At 39.4% G+C, this 22,338-nt stretch overlaps 1 protein-coding gene across 3 annotated transcripts in view; it reads right to left on the minus strand.

Annotated features, from left to right (window-relative positions):
• The window catches only part of LOC116938640 (acid-sensing ion channel 1-like), a 276,037-nt gene that overhangs the window by 189,755 nt on the left and 63,944 nt on the right, over positions 1-22,338 (minus strand). For all 3 annotated transcript variants that reach the window (XM_032946045.2, XM_032946043.2, XM_032946042.2), the window contains exon 2: positions 4,730-5,418. In XM_032946045.2, the coding sequence (XP_032801936.1) occupies positions 4,730-5,290 (561 nt within the window). In that variant the 5' untranslated portion in view covers positions 5,291-5,418. The remainder of the gene's footprint in view (positions 1-4,729; positions 5,419-22,338) is intronic.

A 22,338-nucleotide genomic window follows, 5' to 3' on the forward strand; every position in this document is an offset into this window, starting at 1 on the left:
CTAACTGCACCATCATTCCACCCTGGTACAACATATATAATATATACAACTACTTTAATGTATACAAACATATACAGTAATGTATTCTATAACACCCTGTGTTTTTTATCTGTATACAGCCCAGTCATATGTATAAAAAGAAAAGTTTAGACACGACATGTACTGCTGGGATTTCGTGAGATGTCCCCCACCCACCAGCCTGCTGGGTTGTAACAAACTCGGCGCTGCAATCAATATAAATCTTCCAGGTGAAAAGTTGCACAGACATCAGCCGTGTCAACTCTATTCTCTTCCACTTCTCAAGGAGAAAAGTAAAAGTTAACACAACATGTGCGGATAACCTTATCACATTTGTCGGGTAAAATATACGTGATGTGCCTTTCGATAAATTAGAACAATAACAGACTGGCTGAAACACAGGACAGCTGCTGCCGTTTCTCACCTGCTTTCTCACAAAAAGCCAAACATCAACAATTCACTAATGCCTCTTATCCGATATCCCAGGTGCGGTTTACATCTCCCCTGTGATAAACATAGCAATACCGTATTCAACACGATGTGATACATGATTTTTAACAACATCTGTCAAGGATTTATGTGGAAAATTATTTTTGTTCCACTGATCAAAACACACGTTTTCATCGGACCAATATTAACCATCTGTGTATTTCCAACACAGTACTTCATGTAAACATTTCCAAAATCGTAATGACAGCACTATGACTTAAAATGTTAATAATTAATGTGTTTTACCAGTTAATTTGAACTTTAAACGGCACTAAATTTATCACTGAATATATATTGAGTCACTGGTAGACTAATATCCAGAGCCAGAGTCTAAGTTCAGTGGATATTGTGCGCCATGTCGAGAATTATTATCCACATCGCAGACCCAGACGTGGCTGAAATTAATCCATGGGTTTTAATCTGGCAATTATTAACCCTTACGAGATTAGGGGAATGTCTGCAAGATTTCTGAATAATTCCTGTAATGCCATTTCTACCCATTTTATCAATTACTGCTCCGTTACCCACATTCTCAATTGTGAAGGCATGCAGGTGACAATTAGCGATATATCTTTCTTTGTGCCCTATATTTGAAATCCCTACTCAGCCTGCACCAGACTAAATTATTCATTATGTTTATGTTGTCAAATTAAGCAAGTCATTGTATTCACAATATCCGAAACATCAATTTTTGATAAGTTATTTACACGCAAAATAAACTTAGGTAATATGTACTTCGTTAAACCTTCCAATTAAAGATTCGTTAAAAAGCATGGTAAGTCAAAATTGGTTAGCCACAATCGTTTTTAATCACCTTAGTGTTAAAAAAGTTAATAACCTAAGGATATATGATAGACGCCCAGGTTTGAACATAAAGCACAAATGCTCTTCCGAGGTCAAGGGCAGCTTTCTGGTTCTTATGACCATCAAAGTAAAATAATTTGCTGTGGCCAAGGGCAAGGCTCTATCTTTTTTGCACACTGCACACAATTTAGCAAAGCATTAAAGCCAAGCAGATGGACTATTTAGAAACGTTACTAGACCAATTTGACAGTTGAAAAGAAATGTTGTGGCAATTGATTGAAATAGAGCATTTTTTCAATATAGGAAACAGTTTTTGCGTTATTTCCTTTAAATGGTTTGTTGTAAACACATCCACCATTAGATCTGGAATTTACCTTTTTTTGTCGAAGAGTAAAAGACTTTGTGTCTGTGAGATAACAAGAGCCTTCATGACACGCACTTCCAGAATCATCTCAGTCTAAGAGGCAACGTAGCCATTACTTATGTATCTTCTTGTTTACCGCATTTGATATTTCACCCAATTCACGTTCGTGTACATTAACCAAAGAGGGCATACGTTTAGCTGGATTACACATATCTAGCAAATAGAGCTGGGCAATTTCCCAGAATCCAAGGCTAAAATTGTCACTACCGTATTCTTAGAATCGAATACAATTCCGAACAGGTTTTTTGGGGGGGAGCAGTGGAATATTGGAATCGTTGTGCGGGAGGCACGGCCAACACATAGTCCTGCGTGCTGTTCAGCCAAGAAGGGAGGACCCATGGGGCCTGACTTGGTCTAACTGGCCGGTATCGACCAGATTCTGGTCAATACCAACCAGCCTATATTGACGATATTTGCATTGAAATGTATGCCTGATGCCTAGTGCATAGAATTGGCCCAAATTCACCGTAATCTTGGTGTGGAATTTTAGGCAAGAAAGGAGGCTCATGTTGTCTGGCTGGCCTTATATTATTGCTATTAAAATTAATAAGGGTTCTACTGGATGATTTATATTCTTTAAAACAATCACCACTCATTTCGATGAAGATTCCTGGAATTGTTATTGATATGAATTGGGATTCGAGGCGACAATTCTTTGGACTCTCATGGAATACCAATTCTTTAAATGGAGATACATAAATCACCATTGACTCCTCGGATCATTCATTTTGATGGTGATTCCTGCATCTCCATATGCATGAATTTGGTTCTACGTGATGATTACTTTTTTATGACAGGATCCCTGTAGAGGACAGCTTTTAAGGGAATTGGAGAGTTTAATACGTGTGTATTTCCCATAGAGCAAAAGTAATTCCTGAAAATATCAACCAACACTTGCGTGCAAAGCAGGTGATATTAGACTGTGACCGTGTGGATATTTTGCCATTTTGGCATTGGTTTATTGTTTTTTTTTAATCAGGTGCAGAGGAAAATAGTTTGCGCTGAGTCTGTCACATTATGCTACAGTACATATTGTCTTAGACTTACTTTTTAATTTGCAAACGTTTGCTTTGACTCTCATGTTTCGTATCCTACCAAGCCCCTGTAGTAGATACGAGAGTCACAGAGATTCTCTATGGGGGTTTTCTTTTCTTCATGTCTTAAGCCAGCTACCACTCAGCTGAGTTAATATTGTTTTTACTGAGCTATTCCATGAGCTCATTTACTTGAAACCTAGATGGGACATTCGATAGAGATCGAAGTTGATATTCTGTATCCGGGTGCATTTCCCAAAATTATGATGAGCTGCCATATGCTATGAAAATTGCTATGCATGTGTTTCAGGAAATGACAGTCGCATTTGCTCTGTTTTATTTCATCACGGTAATAACATTCACCTATCCATCATTTTATAGCTGAGTCTTTTCAGACTCTAGCAATTAGGTCACGCCTTAAACCTTCCAGCGGCAGGGACGTGTGCTTGGTTGATTTTTCACTGTGCCTCAGAGGATTCTGAATCGATGGTCAACATGCATGTCTAAAAAGCCCTAAAAAGCCCCAAAAAGCCAAGCATTTAGACGTCAGCTGTTTCTCTACGACAGATGACGCAGCATCCACAGTCCCACAGAAATGTAGAATATACTGACAAGATGAGAACCACTTGTGAAGTTGTGTTGTTGCCATAGAATTTGTTAAAATGTATGTTGAACTTCTTTTAGCACCCTGCGTAGCCAACTGATTTGCACAATTTTCACGTAAATATGGCAAGGATTCAGTGAACTTAAAACAAAATCTATTTGCCGATGTGTAAAAAAGGAAGGCATTACATATATGAGATTCCCGCATGTAAATTTCAAAACAATCTTAATTGGTTATGTATGTCCTCTTGCTCTTGGCCTTTATGTTAATACAAAAAAAACCTATCATGATTTTACTGGTGCAATGGCACACAGCAACTTCTACATTATCCAAGCATTATATTGGTGTGTTTTTTCAGTACTGTATATAATTTTCAAAACCTGTGTTTTTCAGATGTAATTGTCAATTTTACTAAATATTTCATGTTACCCGTGTTTCCACTTCAACTAATAAGTAAATAGCACCTTAACACATTTCTACTTTAAAAGTGAAATTTAAAAACATTCAATACTGTCAATTATACCAATTTCAACCAATAGTGTCTGCATCTTACATCATCAGCTGTATTGTAGCACTTGAAAATTACATTTACTAAAATGTACATCTTACATTATGCACTGAGAAGTTGAGCAAGAACTTGTAACTTGCCTTTGTCTTGCTAAACAAGTTTACAACTATTGCAACACTCTTGCGAGGGTTGTTAACGATTCATGCCCCGGCGATTCGCTTCATTGTCCTGATTCATGGTCATAATTTTTTTTTTACATTCTAGTGAATGTAGCAGCCTCTGGTGGCTGCAGGGATCACGTGAGCCTATTACACGAGAAAAGCAAACGTAAAAAATAAACATCGATTCTGATATGAATATCATGCGAGTATTGAGAGCTTAAAGAATCAATGTTTCGTTATATTAGTGTAGACTGTGTTGTAATATGTAGGTCTGTCAGTTTGTTTGAAAAATGCACAATTAGACATTAGAGACCTTCATAAATCTCATTCGAGATCTTGGTAGGTTAAGATGTTTAATTAGGCACGAAAATATTGTGCTTCAAGCACGCCGTGAGCAATATGTGAACAAAGCAGATGTTATTCTAGCCTTGATTCTAAATATCAATGCACTAGACCTCCAAGCAATTCGCCAGCATACCAAGTATAATTGGGCATTTGGATGTATAAACAGGCATTTCGAAAGGTTATGAAAGGAAAGGAAGTTACTTGACTGTGCTTGCAATTGCAGAGAGCATGGCATTTCAAAAAAACTATCTCTGCCAAGTCCAAGGTCAACAATATTGAAATTTGAACACCTAAATTTGTTTATCATTACTATATTGTTTTATTGTGTGATATGCAACTCACAGTTGTGAAGTTACTGGGCGTGCAGGTCACTCCTCGAAACTTGCAGTTGAGCATCATGTCTTTGAGCTCGTGGCCCGTGCGCTCATAGAATTCCCGCATGCTGAACGGACGAGACTTGAAGTTCCTGAAGTCGGCTCGCTCCCGCAACTGCGCCAGGATGTGGGGATCCACCAGGTCTGGGTCGGGCACCTCTAGGCGCTCGTTGAGGAGAGCCAGAAACCAGCCGGCATGGTACAGGTCGTTGCGCGTCATGCGGGAGAAGCGAAACTCGTTGAGGTTGCAAAACGTGACGGCGGGGAAGTTCATGCGACGGGCAGCCACCTCGTCGAGCGCAGTCACGTGCGGGTACTCGAAGAAGTACTGCACGCGCTCGGCGCACTCGAGCAGCAGAAGGCCCAGCGAACCCAAGAAGGCGAGAGTCCAGATGGCGCGACGCACTGACAGGCGCCCGAACACGAAGATGTGGTTGATGCCATGGAGCGTGGAGCTGTTTGCAAATGCCTGCAGGTTGGACGGCGGAAGACTGTCAATGCTGTCCTCTGAGCCAACTTTTAGATCCATCTCTTAAGGTTACTTTGTACTCTTCCAGTTATTGATGAAAAGTCATACACTCTGCCACCAAATGATTTGCAGGTGTCAGACTGTGGTGACCTTTGAACGAACGATGTCTTGTCTTTTCGTTTTCAAGCCTTGCACACAACAATAAAAAAATGTGTTAGAATACATTTCAATACAAATATGCTACTCCAGCCAGAAGACTATGCTGCAGTGGTAATACCCTTTTAAGTAAAAGTACTTTTCAAGCACTTAATGTGGAAACGTGAGTAAAATCGGTTCATTATAATCTGCGGCAGCCACAACATCATCATAAATGACTGCAAAGCAATCTAAAGAATGTATTTAAAGGAATTTTAAATTGTTAACAAATATAGCACAGCAACAGGCAATCTGGAATGCGCAATACATGATTCCTTTATCAGTGATGTTTTTGTCCTCATATGCTGTGCAGCAGCCGCATTAAATTCCATTTAGCCTCAGGCTGAAGTGATGGTTATGTGCAAGTAGAAATAATATTTGAAAGCGTCCTTAAATTGTTTTTTACATACTGCATTTAAAATGTAACTGTGTGGTACAATGGCCCAACAATAATTATATGTCATGGGACCTCCTTTGCCAGTACCAAAATATGAGAATAGGTTTTCCCCTTTTTTCTTGCAATAAAACAGGTGTTAAGATGTTAAAACACCAAACTGAAACCTTTTACAAGGAATCATGTCTGAATTAACCACAATACTTGTGGTCAGAATGCAAACAAAAAACATACTCTGATAATATATGCATTGTCTTTGAAACTGATTGGTCCACACCAGAGACAGCTTTCTTTCAAGCCTAGTGTCAAACGGTGATAGACCAGAGGATGCCAAAAGGCGTACAGCACAAAGACAATGCACGATCAGAGTAATGAGGGCTTGGTCTAACACCGTTTTGAGACTAGGCTCAAAAGAAAGCTGTCTCTTGTGCGGACCAATCAGTTTCAAAGACAATGCCAATATTATCAGAGTACATTTTTTGTTTGCATTCTGACCACAAGTATTGTGGTAAATGCAGACATGATTCCTTGTAGAAGGTTTCAGTTTGGTGCTTTAACATCTTAACACCTATTTTGTTGCCAGAAAAAAGGGGAAAACATTCTCACAATAATTATATGCCTGAAGTGTATAACACATACAGCAACCTTAACATTTGCTTGACATCCCAAAGGTGCTCGGGAGCCAGACCAACAAAAGCAGCCATGCACATTTCCATTGCTATTTGGCTACAATCCAATCTTCCCACTAACCAGTCGCATCAGATGCAAAGCCACCTCTGATATTGCAGCGGAGCGTAAAAAGAACCAAATTCCCGAGAATAATTTGTGTACGCTGTGCCATTTTTACCGATTCCAAAAGGACAACACAAAGATTATGGTACTACCATTGCTATGCTGCAAAATTAAATCATCTCGTATTTTTTAGTTGTGAACCAAATATTTTTTGTAACTCAACCTCTCACCTGTACCACTGAGGTGATGTGCGTTAATTTTCATATGAAAGCTGTTGGTTTATTTGTATCCAATACAATGGAACCCACTGAAACTTCTTCTCCCAACTGCCAAGGAGACATGGGACATGTATTCACGCTCCCCATGATGATTTTGACAAAAAAACACATCAGGGTACATTGTAATCTCTGGCAAATTTTTGTAAAATAAAAAAAGACACCTCGTAAACTGCCATGGCTACACATATTGAAAGTGATTTTTTTTTAATGAGATAAAACCGTAAAGGCGCAGCAGCCCTGCAGTTACTTCCTCGTGCCACTGCTGCCAGATGGGGCTCCCAAGAAGGAACACTAGAAAGCCCATCTAGGAGGAATTTTGGTCTACTCTTCCAAGTTGGTCATAAGTCCTGAAAAAGATGGGCGTACTCACACTTTACCCCACCAATCACGACCTGTCGATAGACTAACTATGGTGTACTATTCTTTTTACAGCTGAGTAGACAGAGGTGGGGGATTTAATACAAGTTGCCATTGTTTCATCTGCTACGCCAAGATACTGAACCGGTGACCTCTGGATTGTAAGCCCAGTCCGCTTACCATTACACCAGAGCATCCCTGGTGAGATAAAACCCAGGGAAAACACAGGATACAGTAGCTATATAAATGTATGCTTTATGTACAAAATATTACTCAAATATACGTATATAATGCAAAATACTATACTGATATAGCAATCTGATTGTCGAAGTGATGAATGAATAACAAATATTGTAGCATTATACTTAGCCTTTGTAGACTATAAAAATACATTGACTGGGTGTAAATTGATGCTATATATTTCCACATGATAAGCCACTTCGTCAAGCTATCATATGTGGCCAGGTCGCTTCTGAAAATAACGCACAGCTTAATGGGCTTTACCTTGTAAAATAAAAATTGTTTCGTTTATTCTACTTATTTCGAGTGATTTGCTTATTTATCTTAGACTGCACTCCTATCGTTTTTTTTGTATTGTTTGTTGTAACTATCTGACCCGCCCCTACTGGACATCTGGAAAAAAAAGAGCTTCATAGCTCATCGGATTTCTCCAGGAGAAATAAAGATTCTGATTCTAAATTCTGATGCATTCATTGAAGTGCACACAAAGACCTAAATAAAACAAATATTTAGAAATACAGAAATTAAACCCATTTGCAACAAATCAACAGCCGCAGTAATATTGTGTGAAGAAACTAACTATGTAAATACATTTAGAAGGGGGAGTCAGACAAGGAAAGACGCCTCCACCAAAGTTGTACACAGGAACATGAGAGGATGTCCGAAAACAGTATTGGGTAGACACACGAGTAAATGGATGAAATATTAAACATCTCGGATTTGCCCATGGTAGTCATGATGACTACCAATTAAAATTAAGTACGCAAAATGATTGAATAACGTAATTTTTAAAAAAGGCTGCTAAGTTAGACTCAGAATAGGTATAAGCTAAACAAAAGTCACGTGCAAGAATGTATCGAAAACACTGAAGATAACTGCAGGAGGAGCACAACTGGAGAAAAATAAATAAAGTATATCTATGGCAGATATTGAAGGTAGACGGGGATCAAAACATTGAAATAGAGAGGACAAGAGCAGGTAGGAATGCTTTTGTGAAAATGTGCTTAATACAGACTACCAATGTGCCTAAAGAGGAAATGTTTTAATCAATGTACAGTATATTACTTGTTGTGACATATGGATGAGAAAAATTGACATTGACCAAGAAAATGGAACAGAAACCGGTTTATTTATTTATTTACTTGGTATAGCCCTGTGAGCCATTCGGCTCTTGAATAGGGTGCAACTGAAAAGTGCCCAAAGAATCAGGAAGAGGTGCATGCCTAGGATTAAAACGAGAGACCGGAAGTTGGAGACACGAGCGTGGGTAGGACACCACTCGAATGGACGCTATCCCATGGTTGAGACTAACATAGGAGCGGCAGCCAAAGCGGATGTCCACCAAGATGGGCTGGGGAGTCCTTCATCCAGCAGTGGATTGATCATGGCCGCTGATGACAATGATGATGATGATGATAATCTGCAGGGCATGTGTTTTATACCATGTTCTTTCGAGGGAAAAACATGTAACCTATGCAGTACATAATCCACAAAACGCTTATGTATGTAACATACTGTATAGAGATTTTAAATGGGAGTAAGAACGCATGTTCTTTCTGTCAACCTTATGGTTTGGCTCAGATAGTATGTGGAAAATCATATTGTGGACGATACCCTCATCGCACACGTTACCCGTTCAGCGATCTTCAAATTCAAAGCCCAGCTTAACTTTTATACAACTTGAGCAGTGCGGCATGATAAGGTAAGTGACATCGTAATGACTTCTAAATTCAACAGAAATCCTATTTCAGGAACTAAAGTGGCATGTTTTGGTAAATAGGCTGATGTTTAAAGCACGTTAAAAAAGGACTCTGCCCCCAGCTATTCTGCACAAAATACCACCGTCTGTTTCACAGCAATATCAGCCAATTTATATGACTGGCGCAGGGCCCAATGATCATTGCAGACACCATATGGAGGAAAACATCTACCAGCATGAACTAAATGCTTTTAAGTCATACCAACTGGGTGACAATATGTAAGGGGCATGGACAACATTGTTTTTCCTGAACTCCATGACTCTCAGGGAGACTGAGTGATAATACACTGCAGGCACTGCTAGTGCCATTGGTAGTTTGACTCCTTACATTTAGTATTATGCCCATACAAGTCCTCTGATTAGTGTGAGCTGCTGAGATACTTTTGACAGGATAAGAATGATACATCCGTCTAATCATTGCCTCCTGCTAGCTTGACTTTTGTTGTACAGCCAAGCATAATTGTCATCCACTCTCATTTCATTAAGAGAAGAGCTATGACGTTGTGCATAAGATATTTTTTTTTACCTTTAATGGGAGTTTGCATATAATGTCTATTTTCCAGGGAATTCATTCCTCCACGTGATAGGATTTTAATCGGCACCCTGTAACCAAAGACAATGCTTGTTCAATCTTTTCCCCGCCAAACAATTGTTAAATGCTGCCTGTGATTCTTTAACATCGTGTGTACATGTGTACATACTGTGTGCTCAGTAACAGTCGCCATCACCATATCTGCTGGATGAAGGCCTTCCCAAGCCATCACCATCTCTCACGGTATGGTCGTTGCAAGCATCTGTTTAGGTTCTCCACCTGAGTTGATTTCATGACACCATCTCTGTGGTGGACATCTGCATCGGCGTGTTCCTCCTTTAGCTGCCACTCCGTTCTTCGTTTCATGCACCGGCCAGCAACGCTTCTAGTTACGTGTCTTGCCCAAACCCACATTGCTTAAGTCAATGTGATGTCTCTAAGATGTGTATGTTTTCTGATCCATGTTTTCTTATTTCTGTCCCTCATTGTGATTCCAAGAATGCCCCCCCCCCACCCCCCCCCCCCCCCCCGTGCTTCGTTGTACACGTTGAAACGTTTGTTTCAATTTATTTATCAATGTCCATGTTTCTGATCTGTTTGTCATCGCAGGTAAAACTCTAGAATAGAGTGAAGGCAAATTCCGACGCTCGTGAAGCACAACGTCGCATGCCAACATCACGTCGCGAGTGATGGAATTAGACTGCGCGTGCAGGCGTTGAGTATCGCATACCACACTTATCAATTGTCCACGGAATGCACGTTCTGGTGTGGACCAATCAGTTTGAAAGACAATGCATATATTATCAGCGGTTTTTGTTTGCATTTTGACCACAAGTATTGTGGTCAATGCAGACATGATTCCTTGTAAAATGTTTCAGTTTGGTGTTTTAACATCTTAACACCCGTACTCTTTGGTTCTTTCGGTAAAGTCACGTGGGTATAAAATGAAATCACGACGTTTCGGGCGCAACACGAGCGTCCATCATCAGGTGCTTTCCTACGTGACTTTACCCGAAAGAACCAAAGAGTATGGATTCCTGCAGTCACGAAAGCTTCAAATCAAGATTGAACTTAACACCTGTTTTGTTGCCAGATAAAAGGGGAAAACCTATTCTCGAGAATAGATTCAAATGCTCAGAGGAGCAGTATTATAAATGGGCAATGCCTCTTTAATGCAATGCCTAGTGCAGTGATATTTAGTACATTTAAAGTGGTTTTAAAGGTTACATAGCAATACAAATTACATGAAACCAGAAGATACATGCTGGGGAAGAGGGCAGAGATCGAGAGACGATAACACTAAAGATCGAATCCACAAGACTCTGTAAAACGAGTAGGTAAAGAACGAGAGAATACATTTGAGAATTCAACGCACACACGCATTAAAGACACCACAGTAAGAATTACTGAAGCCATCACAACAAGCAAATGAAAGCTCGAGGAATGTAGAGGTAACACATTTTAGAGTCGTGAAGTTTACAATGCTGTCCTGCAATGTCTCATTCTACTGCTTTAAAGGTAAGGTTTGCAAACAATGTAGCCCCATGCCCATTACACTACCGGTAATGTTTGCGAATGGAGTCGCATTCTATTACTCCAGAGCAGTGAATGTTGTCACGTCGTGGTGTGCACACCCCTGGTGTATGGTACGCGTGACACCTTCTGGGGGTGCACCACGAGGCAATTCGCCTGACGGTGGCGGCTACGTGGGGGAATGATCACGCAGGGTGACTGTGCGTGCAGTGTCGCGGTGCTCATTCTCAGACGATGCACTCATCTGGTGTACGCAATGTGGCGAACGCATGGGAAGCATCCGCTATCCACGTGCTATAATGGTGCCTGGTCTCTCTCTCTCTTTATCTCTCGCTCTCATTTATCACATTTTATATTACAATTTACTTATTCCGGTGCGTCAGAAAAATCTATTCTGCCTTTCGTATCACGTGAGCCTTCGAGCTTCCACCGCTGTTTCATGGCGATGGTATAACCGACTCCAATTAATGTACGGTATAGATTGTTTAAAGTGTCATTAAAGTGTCGGTAAATTTGGTAAATATATATAGTTCATTGTTATCAAATTATTTGCCGTGTTCACTGCGTGTACACGCGATTGAATGTTTGTATTCTTTCCGTTATTTCATTAAAACGTAACGCCATTTATGAACGCCACTCATTTCAGTGAATGCAAAACGTGCGTTCCGTGCACAACTGCGAGGTGTGGCATCAACAATGCCTGCACGCGCGGTCTCATTCCATCACTCGCGAAGTGATGCGTTGCATGCGACGTTGTGTGCATCACGAGCCGTCGCAATTTTTCCTTCATTCGATGAATCGCGACACGGGTAATGGTCAAACATGCTGAGGCACACAGCGGCAGCTGATGTATTTCATGTATTATTATCATCATCGTCGTCCTGTAGAAGCTGCGGAGAAGAGGGATTAACCTTCGACTGCGCCAAGATTAATGGGAGCTGCAGAGAGAAATAGGTTTTGGAGAAAGGGAGGCACCTTTGCGTTTTTAAGGTACCACGTCCAGCATATAACGCATGTGTTGCTAAAGAAGACAATCTGGTTTTATTTTTGTCCGCATTCCTTCATATTTATGATAGCGATATTTGCTAAATATCGTGAACGGAAATGGGTTTCATCGATGCCAATGCCAAGGAATGGAGCTTGTCTGAGAAGGCGGTTGTCCTCGTGATGTGCAGAGCGATTAGATGAGCCGGGTGGGGAGCAGGCAATCATCAAGCAGTGGATTGATCGCAGCTGATTATCATGCGAAGCGTCCATATACTGACAACAGAGTAATATATGTGCTGAATAGGACAAGTACCGGGGATGCATTGCACTTTATGTTATTGTTGAAGGGATAAAACATTAGGCTTTTCCATACATTTCCATGCTTCATTTCATGTCTGGACAATTTTGCATCATTTATGAGTACTTTTCCTGACCTATATACCCGTATCTGGATGTTAGACATTCACGTATGCAATGGGAGTACCTGGATTCTCCCATAAACAATACGTGTGAGGTATTTTTTTTGTGTCCATGACACAATGTATATAAATATATTGCACATTGTCATTTTTTCTATTAAATTCAGTGTGACCATTAATCTTTAAAACAGATTAGGGGCCATCCACTTAGCAGGCATGCAAAAATCTGTCAAAAACTTGACCCCTCCCCCCTCCCTGTACGCACGTGGACTTTTTACACCCCCCCCCCCCCCCCGAATCCTATAGAACGGCCGATATTTAATCCACGCTGAAACGATCAAGGATTATTAATAATATGAACGTGTTTAAGCAAACAGATAGTCCACCGCTGGACTATATAATTCATTTGAAGGCTAATGTAGACAAATTACACTGTAATATTATTTTGTTCCTGGGTAGTGTTAGTTCCTAATTGCTTATGTCTTAAAAGTACAGAAAATGGCTATTCCCCCACAAACTTTGCTTTTGTGACCAGGACAGTGATATTTTTAAATGTACCTAATTTCAATGAGAAAACGTGGTGTGCATTTGTGTAAAACCTTGACATAAAGTCCTGGTCACAAAAGCAAAGTTTGTGGGGAATAATAGCCATTTTATATACTTTTTAGGCATAAGCAATTAGAAAATAACACTTACTACCCAGGAACAAAAATCGTGTTACATGTTATTATCGAGGCTTCACCCCCCCCCCCCCCCCCCGTTTCCTATACATACGTACATTGTCAGTAACCCCCCCTCCCCCATACACAAGCGTACTCATTTGGGTTAACCCCCCCTCTCCCCTCCATGCTTACGTACTAAATGGATGGCCCCTTACATCAACTTGCGGTCATGCGATGGCTGTTATTTAAATGGCCCTGTGCTCCATACAGTACGTCACACGGCTGAAGCCATTGAAGGAGCATACGGACACGTGTGTTTTACTTTACATACGGACACGTGTGTTTTACTTTGTTAGAGATGACCGCCCAGGTATAACTATGCTCTAGTAATACCCAGACCGTATCCACCAGCTAGCGTAGTTATCCTGAGCAGACACACTTCTCGGATGATGACCATGCATTATTTTCCATAATACAGGTTTTCGCCAGTATTTATAACTAGCTTCAAATTACTGGAGAAACGTCGTACTCAGATTGTAAATGTTGTGGCTTGGCTCTCCAACACACCGGTGTGCTGGACTAGTGACAAATTGGCACGTTCTGTTTAGGTGGCAAACCTTATTAATTGGCTGTGTCGGGTGGTGGCGGGTTTAACGACACTTTATATATTTACGCGATATAACAAACAAAAAACCTTGCGCATATTGGTCGCAAAAGCCTACGTATTAAACTATCCATTATTTTTTCAGGTCTCATATGATCTCCTGCTACGGAATGTTTTTTTTATGCTATGGGTCTCATTAATTTGCATCCCATAAAAGCCCATAACCGTTTCAGATGTGTCCTGCCCAATCCTACTTATATTTCTTGACAGTTAAAATTACGTCGTTAACCTGCATATGTTCTCTAATGCACGTGTTCCTCTTTCTGTCTCTGTGTAAGTTGAGGCATGCTTGTTTTTGTACACTTGAGCTGTTCCTCTACATGTCAATGTATTGGTTATTGCAGGTAATACTGATTAAAACATTCCTCTCAAGACATCTTTTATTTTCATTATTTAGTTCAGCTCCAACCTATTCTCATCTGCCATTTTATTTCATTATTTTCATATGATTATGGAATGGAAAGTGGGCTTGGGCAGGTCACATCACAATATAACTGTGGCAATGAGACCATGCAGGATGGTGGTGACCTGGATAGGCCTTCATCCAACAGTGGATTGATCAAGGCAGATGAGGACACAGATGAATATATTTTTTAATAATAATCATTATTGGCAAAATGGATTTTTGTAGATAAGTTTCATGACTATTATCACATTTTGATTACTATTATCACACTGCTATGACAAACGTACCCAGAATGTGCCCAGTCTCGTCAGATCTAGGAAGATCAGCGGGTATGAGACTAGTGTTTTGGATGGGAAAGAACCATGCATTAAAAAGATGACTTATATAGGCAGCTACAGGGCTACACTGTCAGCAAACAGCAATGCAGATACATCAATAACTGCACTGTACTATGCTCCAATGTCTATGCTCCTTGCCTTCACTGACTCGCACGACCACCGTGGTAAAGTATGGTCAAATAACCCTAATGGCCTGCATGGCATGGAGAAGGCCTTAACCAGCAGTAGATTGACAAAAGAGCTGTACATATAAAATGCTTACAATAAATATTCTTGGTTTATTTTTATTATTTTATTATTTCCCTTCTACGTGACTTTACCGAAAGAACCAATAATAGGAATCCCTGCAGTCACGAAAGCTTTAAATTGAAATGCTTCCAATCAATTTGGTGGTCTATTTATTCTAAAACCATCTGAAGTCAACACATCTTTTCCTGTGAAATGTATTCGCAATCATTAATAAAACTCTTATCATAAATAGCAACAATGTAAGAGTTATTTTAAATTCGAATTCATGTATAATTATAACATACACCTATCCGTTTTATGCATACTGTGTGTATCTGAAGCGACTCATGAGAATGTGGAAACATCTAAATCAGTGTGACCATAATTTACAGACATAAGTTAATGCAAGACATGTATCAGAAAAGCATACTGTATAACGGTCATTGCATTAAAGGGGCATTATTACATTTCACTTCTTATATCCATCTCACTAGAAAACAACTAAGATTCACAAAACCCACGGATATCGAAATTATTTTGTAATTGATTCAATGATTTATGTGCCACATTGGACACTTAATTCAGTCCATATGGATGGAAAATTAAACTGAGCAAACATTATTTTGATGAGTATAAATAATTACTGCATGTTTTTAGATTATTTTATTTAACATAACGTCCTAATTTTATCAATCATGCATTGGAAAATTATCATAAATTACTGTTAGTTTATAGTTGTAATCTAACGTTTTTCTTCACTGTCAAATTAATAAAGAGTTCAATACTGTTGTAACATCCTTTACATAATGCCCTTTCTGGTATTGAACAACATTGCTAAAATATTTAAAGATTTTCATTTACAGGTTACCCAACCATAGCATGTGTATGATTTGCATTTCTTTAAATTAATATGCATGCAGTGAATACAAATTAATAAATGTATATTTTTCCCCTGCAGTTGATTATAAGACCATCACTCAACTCTAGGAGAAAAACCCAGAATGTTTTACTTTAAGCTTTTGTTGTTGTGTATTCCACCTCTTAATCCATATTTCCATTACCAAGCGAATTGCATCGGTGCTATTGGAGATTAAGTCCCTTTTACTGTAATTTGGAATGGCTCATCAAAACACATTTTCTTCAAGGTCCAAGAGAAGCCTTGATTTATTTTGCTATGGTTCATACATTTCTATAAATATTCCACTCATATGCAATTCTAAAAAATGTAAATGAAGCTGCACATAATCAATATATGCTGCACGTATACTTATAGCATATAAAATGATAGTTGACAGTTCCTAGTAACTCCTTGATCACATTAAGTTGAATGGAATATATGAAAGATACTCAAATTATGCAATACAAATGTGTATATGTGGAAGCCAAGTTTAACAACGCTGAAAATAAACATAAAAATGTTTCATGTAGTCAATCCTGCATTACATGTGCACATATTTTCCATACAAAAATGTAGCTAAAGACGAAAGGCTATAATAAACTTTAATTTTGTTAATTCATAACCCCATTCAGATGGTTTCCATTGCCATTGCAAAATGAATTCAAATCTGACTTCTGACTGCAATGACGACTAGTTTCCCTTTGGGAACAGTGAGATTAAATTTTCATGGAGGCTTGTAATTTCAGACAACATATATTATTTATTCAGGTTAGTCTGTACACAATTACTTACAAATGGGCCTTGTTTCAAAAACGTGATACAATTTGGAATTCACACCTAAGCAGGTTCTATCACTGGATATCAAGAGACCTGCGACTTTTGGGGCCATCCGTTTAGTTCCTACGCATGTACGGGGAGAGGGGATAACCCAAATTTTACACGCTTGCGTATGGGGGGGGGTCGACTGACAATGTACAGCACGTACGCATAGGATACGGGGGGGGGGGTGAAGCCTCGATAATTTGTCTACATTGAACTTCAAATGAGTTTGATATTCCGGCGGTGGACTGTTTGCTTAAACAAGTTAATATGAATCTTTGATCGTTTGTGCGTGGATTAAATATCGGCCGTTCTATAGGATTCGCGGGGGGGGGGGTGCGTCAAGCGTGCGTACGCAGGTAGCAGGGGGGGTAAAAAGTCCGCGTGCGTACAGGGAGGGGGGGAGGGGTCAAGTTTTGACAGATTTTTGCGTACTCACCAAAATGGATGGCCCCTTACGGTGTCAGAACTGTGGTCGTTATTACCATTACACATGATTCACAAATCATGTTTCGAATCGGCCAAAAGATGACTGCTACATATGGATTAATTGGTATGAGACACGTGTCCATTGTATTACTTTGCTTGATACTAAGTAGCAATTTCATGGATGTGACCTCCAGCAGAGAGATGACCAGCTCGGCATTACATAACGTTCAATGCAGGAGTGCAGAGGTCCATGAGTATTAGCTTTCCAGCAGGAAGATCTGGAGATTAAATCAAATCATGTCCGAGGCCTATTTTTTTATTTTAAAAAATCTGCACATGAATCGGTTATAAACGTACCATATTCTCTGGATTATAAGATGCTCCAGAAAGTACCGGATTTCATTTGCACAGTACGTATCTATATTCTGCATGGCGTTCTGCATATTAAAATCACTTTGTTTTCTCCATATGCTGATAAGCCTTTTAAAATGTCGATACCACAGAAGGTGACCTCACAAAAGATGTGATCCTAATGATTTACTGTCAGAAGAAACCCAATAAGTCTGTTAATTACTGATCATCCTACCGTGGCCTTTTTATAAACCCCATATTATCTAATGACAGGAGAATGCAAGTAGAATTGAATGGAGGAAAATAGCTTCGAAAGTGCATATTGGTATTTATTCCGCCTCATGTTCATTTTCCTCACCATTAATGTTGTCCAAATTTGCGATGCCAAATCCACAAAAATACCCGAAAATTACTCAATTTGGATTATACGTAGACATTGTTGTCCCTTACAAAGAGAAAAACACTTGGTAGGACGCAGTCTCTGGAGACGCAGTCTCTTTTTGCGGGGCCTTTCTGGGTAAACAAATGTAATAATAGGTTCATAAATCTATACTGCATGTTTATCAAAGTACCAGCATAGCATACTTTGATTTACTCAATGTGATTTTTTTTAAACACTCGCAAAATTACATTTCTAATCTGCGCTTTTTGCAAGTGCAAACAGTAATTTTGACTTAAAACTTTCGTGACTGCAGGAATTCATATTATTTCGGCAAAGTCAGTAAAATCGGTTTTACTTTACTGATAGAACCAAGAATATACAAACAGTAATGTCATTGTTATTGTCCAATGAAGGACATATAAGTGAATTTCAATCAGTCTTTAAAATCGGTTTGACTTTACTGATAGAACCAAGAATATGCAAACAGTAATGTTATTGTTATTGTCCAATGAAGGACATATAAGTGAATTTCAATCAGTCTTTAGCATTAATAAATTTAATCGGGAAAATCATTTTATATCAGTGTGTCACTCACAAATATAAATACGGGCTAGTTTTGTGTGATCAATGGCATTGGATAGTATGCATTAATGTCTGAATATTACAATCATGAAAAGAAAAAAATTACTTTGCGGGACAATTTCGCTGGTACTTCCTGGAGACTGAGGGTAGAAGGATGGAGAATCCCAGGGTGCATGAACTGTAAGGAGATGGGGTGGGCCAATCTCCAGTCTGTGCTGCAGGTCTGATTAAAGCCGACCTCGTGTCACACTGGTGGATGGGGATGAACCTCAGAGTTGACACAGCGAGCAAGCAAAGCATCACAAAAATCTATCGTCTGTGACCAGTCACATTAGATCGGGTGTTTAAGCGCCTGGATAGCCTCATGATTCTGTCTCTATCACACGTTATGGTTCCAGCTCGTTCTCTAAGGGCAATAATTTGGGAATTATCAAAAATTGATTTCCATTTTTCTTCCGATTAGGCTCCCATTTCTTGTTATAACATCTTCATAATATTATGTATATCTATACAGAAAAAAAAATCTGCATATACTCAAATGGAATAAATAGTTTTTACACGCTTTCATTGAACTCACTCTGTTGTGGTTGTTGTCGTCGTTGTCGTTGTTGTATCCTCAAATCTTGCAACTCAATTTTAACCCACTTCCCAATGTGGTATCGACTGCAAACGTGGTATACTTATGTCATACTGATGACAATACTATATTCTATCATACAAAATAAAAAAATATGTTTTAACATTATTTTTTATATGTTATGTTTCAGCTTGGGTCTAATTGTCCACGTTCAACTGATGTTGGCTTAATTGGCCACGTTCCCTTACGTTATGGCAAGCTCTGGGGCCACTTCCTGGAGTCGTGGAGTTCTGCCATTACTAGTACATTTCATAAAAGCGTGTTTTAAAAAAAAGATTTTTTTTTAATATTACTTATTTTTCAGATGTAGAGAATGTTCCAGATGTCACACTTGAAGAGGTAACCACTGACCGTAATAGTATGAAAAAGGAAAACTCCTGGATGAGATGAAATAACGCTAGACATCATCAAAGATGTGGGGACAATCGTTGAAACAAAATTGGCAGAACTATTTCCTCAATGTTTACGTAAAATTGAATACTTCGATTGTGGAATGAAGCTGTGATCATTATATTCAATAGGAGGGCGATAAGACTAACTTCAATAATTAAATATCCATTAGCCTTTCAAATAATTTGTTTACAAATATCTGTAGCGAAACAGAGGACAATTTATAGGCCAAGCAAACAAGCTGGATTTTGAAAAGGTGCTTCTGCCATCGACTCTAGAAAATATTTTAAATTTTAAAAATACCATTATGCCTGGCTTTCATGTACCATGAAAGACATTTCATGCAGTGGAAAATGATGAAGTCCTCAAAGCTCTCGTAAGCTAAAGCCATGGTTTAAGCACAATATATAAATTACATTAATTTATAGTAAAGATGGAAAAGCTATACTTTAAACTGCATGAAAAAGTAACAAAATGCAATCATAAGAAGGGTCTGGCTATACCATACTCATCAAAACATCAGATTTCACCAAGGCCATTGACAGTCATATTTTGAAGGTATTCTTTGAAAATGTTATCTTATAAATAAAGACATAAACATGAACGAAACACATTTAATCATCAGCAGATTTTCTGATAAGATCATTATAGCAACTCGTGGATATGAACTACAGGAAATTATAGCAGAACTCAGCAACATGCCTGTAGTTGGTCTAAAGATAAAGATGAGCAAAGCAAAAGCATTTTTTGGAGTAACATAATTGGTAAACACAACACAATGTATACCTAAGGCAATTATTGAAGACTACCATGATTAAATTGAAGAGATGCAGAGGCAAGTAAGTTCATGGTGGCGGTGTGTTTTGGAAAACTTCATTTAACAATGAAAATCAAAGATGCCAATGCGCCTAAAGAATACAGTTTTCAATCAGTGCATATTAACTACTGTGGCATGGATAAAACAAGAGACAATTGACATTAAAAAAACACATTGAACTAAAGCTGAAAAGAAGTATGGAGCGAGGCGTGTTTGGAATGACACTGAAACATAAAATTTTACTCGTATATCACAAAAAACAAATTAGGGACATCGTGATGACTTGTGAAAAATAAGTGGACTAGGGCAGGACACAGATTGCGAGAAGGGAAGACGGTGGGAGGGATGACGCTTGCTGATGGAATGACAACCGGAAGAAGGAACCACCCCGAGAGGAAGACCAGGAAGATTGCCTGGTGAGTTCGGCCTCGTGTGCAAGAGCGAGATATGGATTCTGGTGCCGTCATCGAGAAGCCTTCATCCGAAAGTAGATCAATGATGACGAAACAGCCGCTTTACGTGACCTAAAGTCTACTTGAATATAAGTTTTTAAAAAGTGGTCTTAAAGTGCGAGTCATAAATCACACCAAAAAGGTCTAACTAGAATGTTGAATATCTACATCCATTATGTGCAACAGTATACAGGTCTACAGCATATAGTTCATATAATGTCGCTTACTTGACAGTATATTGTCGTGAAATTGTATTTGAAATAACAAAAAAAAGTATCATCTTAGAATGTTTAGGGGAAAAAAAATAGTCAGGAATTCATTTTCACAGCTTGGAGTCTAATGGCTTATTTCCTTGTTTTTGTGAAACAATTAATTATTACCACATGTACTTTAATTTCAAGATGAAGGTGAAGATTCGCATATACAAATCACTAAGCATATGGGGTGAATGGAATGCTACACTACACAGAATATACTGTTATATATTCTGTCCCAGTCTAGTGAACCGTCACCTGCATGCACCACATTCTCTTATTTGTCAATCTGCCTTGTGTGGGTGCTTATGTAGGTGAGGCCAAAGCGCTTCCTGAGTGAACTCAAAAAATCCTGTGACCTCTTCCGAGTTGGCCATCAAGCGAGATGTGCAATGCGATGGGCGGGCGAGTGGTCCCCAATTAGAAGGGCACACAGCCTGTGCAGAATATCCTCGACCTATCGCGGAGCGACGGCTGCATCTGCCAAGATGACATCACCACCTCGCACTGCCTATGCACCACACCAGGATAGCCGGGCGGCCGTGGCACACGCCCGTAATCCGGCAATGTGGAGGCGAGGGTATGGTTGGATCGCATAATGTTGTGAAACTCCGTTCCTACCCGAGCTTGTCACGAGAAAGCAGAACAGCAAAAATGTGGACTCCACCTGTTCCTTATGTATGTGATAGAGTGTTGCCCCTTCGGACATGGCAGTTTTATCCAGGTGCTCCGGTTTCCTCCCACATGTAAATACTCATTATGTGTCTGAAAATATATTATTATATATGGGACCACAGAGCATGGGTAATTGTTGGTACCGGTTCACCGCCTGGCTGCCTTTCCCACTTGTCTGTGGTACCTCGCGCCTCCGAGTTATTCTCTCTTCGGGACTGAGCAAATACGAAGCACATTACACGTTGACATAGGATAGTGCCTCTTTCAGGGAAGCTAGGGATCGCACACACAGTTATCTCGCATGCATTAGTTTTGTTCTCTTTGATTATAAATGAACATTTCTAATTAATGTTAGCTTTTGTAACAATTTACAAAAGCCCGCTTAAGACATTCTAAAAAAGAACAGCAAATCATGACCACCGTTCAATGTGTCGTACGTATATTGAACACAACAAGAAGAGACACTGAATGTCAAATATTGTTTTAATATGCCATTCTTTAGTCATGTACTATATTGCACGTCATATCAAAATGCCATCACACTTGCCACCATCCAGGTAGAAAGGTGATGGTATTTTACTGAATGTGCTGGAGGTTTCAACAATGGAAGGCAAGACAGAACATTCCGGTTCGGAGATGCACACGCCGCTAAGCTATATTTGGTTTCAGACATCTCTGAAGGCAAATTAAGTTTTAAG

This window comes from Petromyzon marinus, chromosome 4, assembly GCF_048934315.1.
Source record: "Petromyzon marinus isolate PM22_M1 ecotype Great Lakes invasive population chromosome 4, UKy_Petmar_22M1.pri1.0, whole genome shotgun sequence".
In the NCBI taxonomy this organism is placed as follows: domain Eukaryota; kingdom Metazoa; phylum Chordata; class Hyperoartia; order Petromyzontiformes; family Petromyzontidae; genus Petromyzon; species Petromyzon marinus.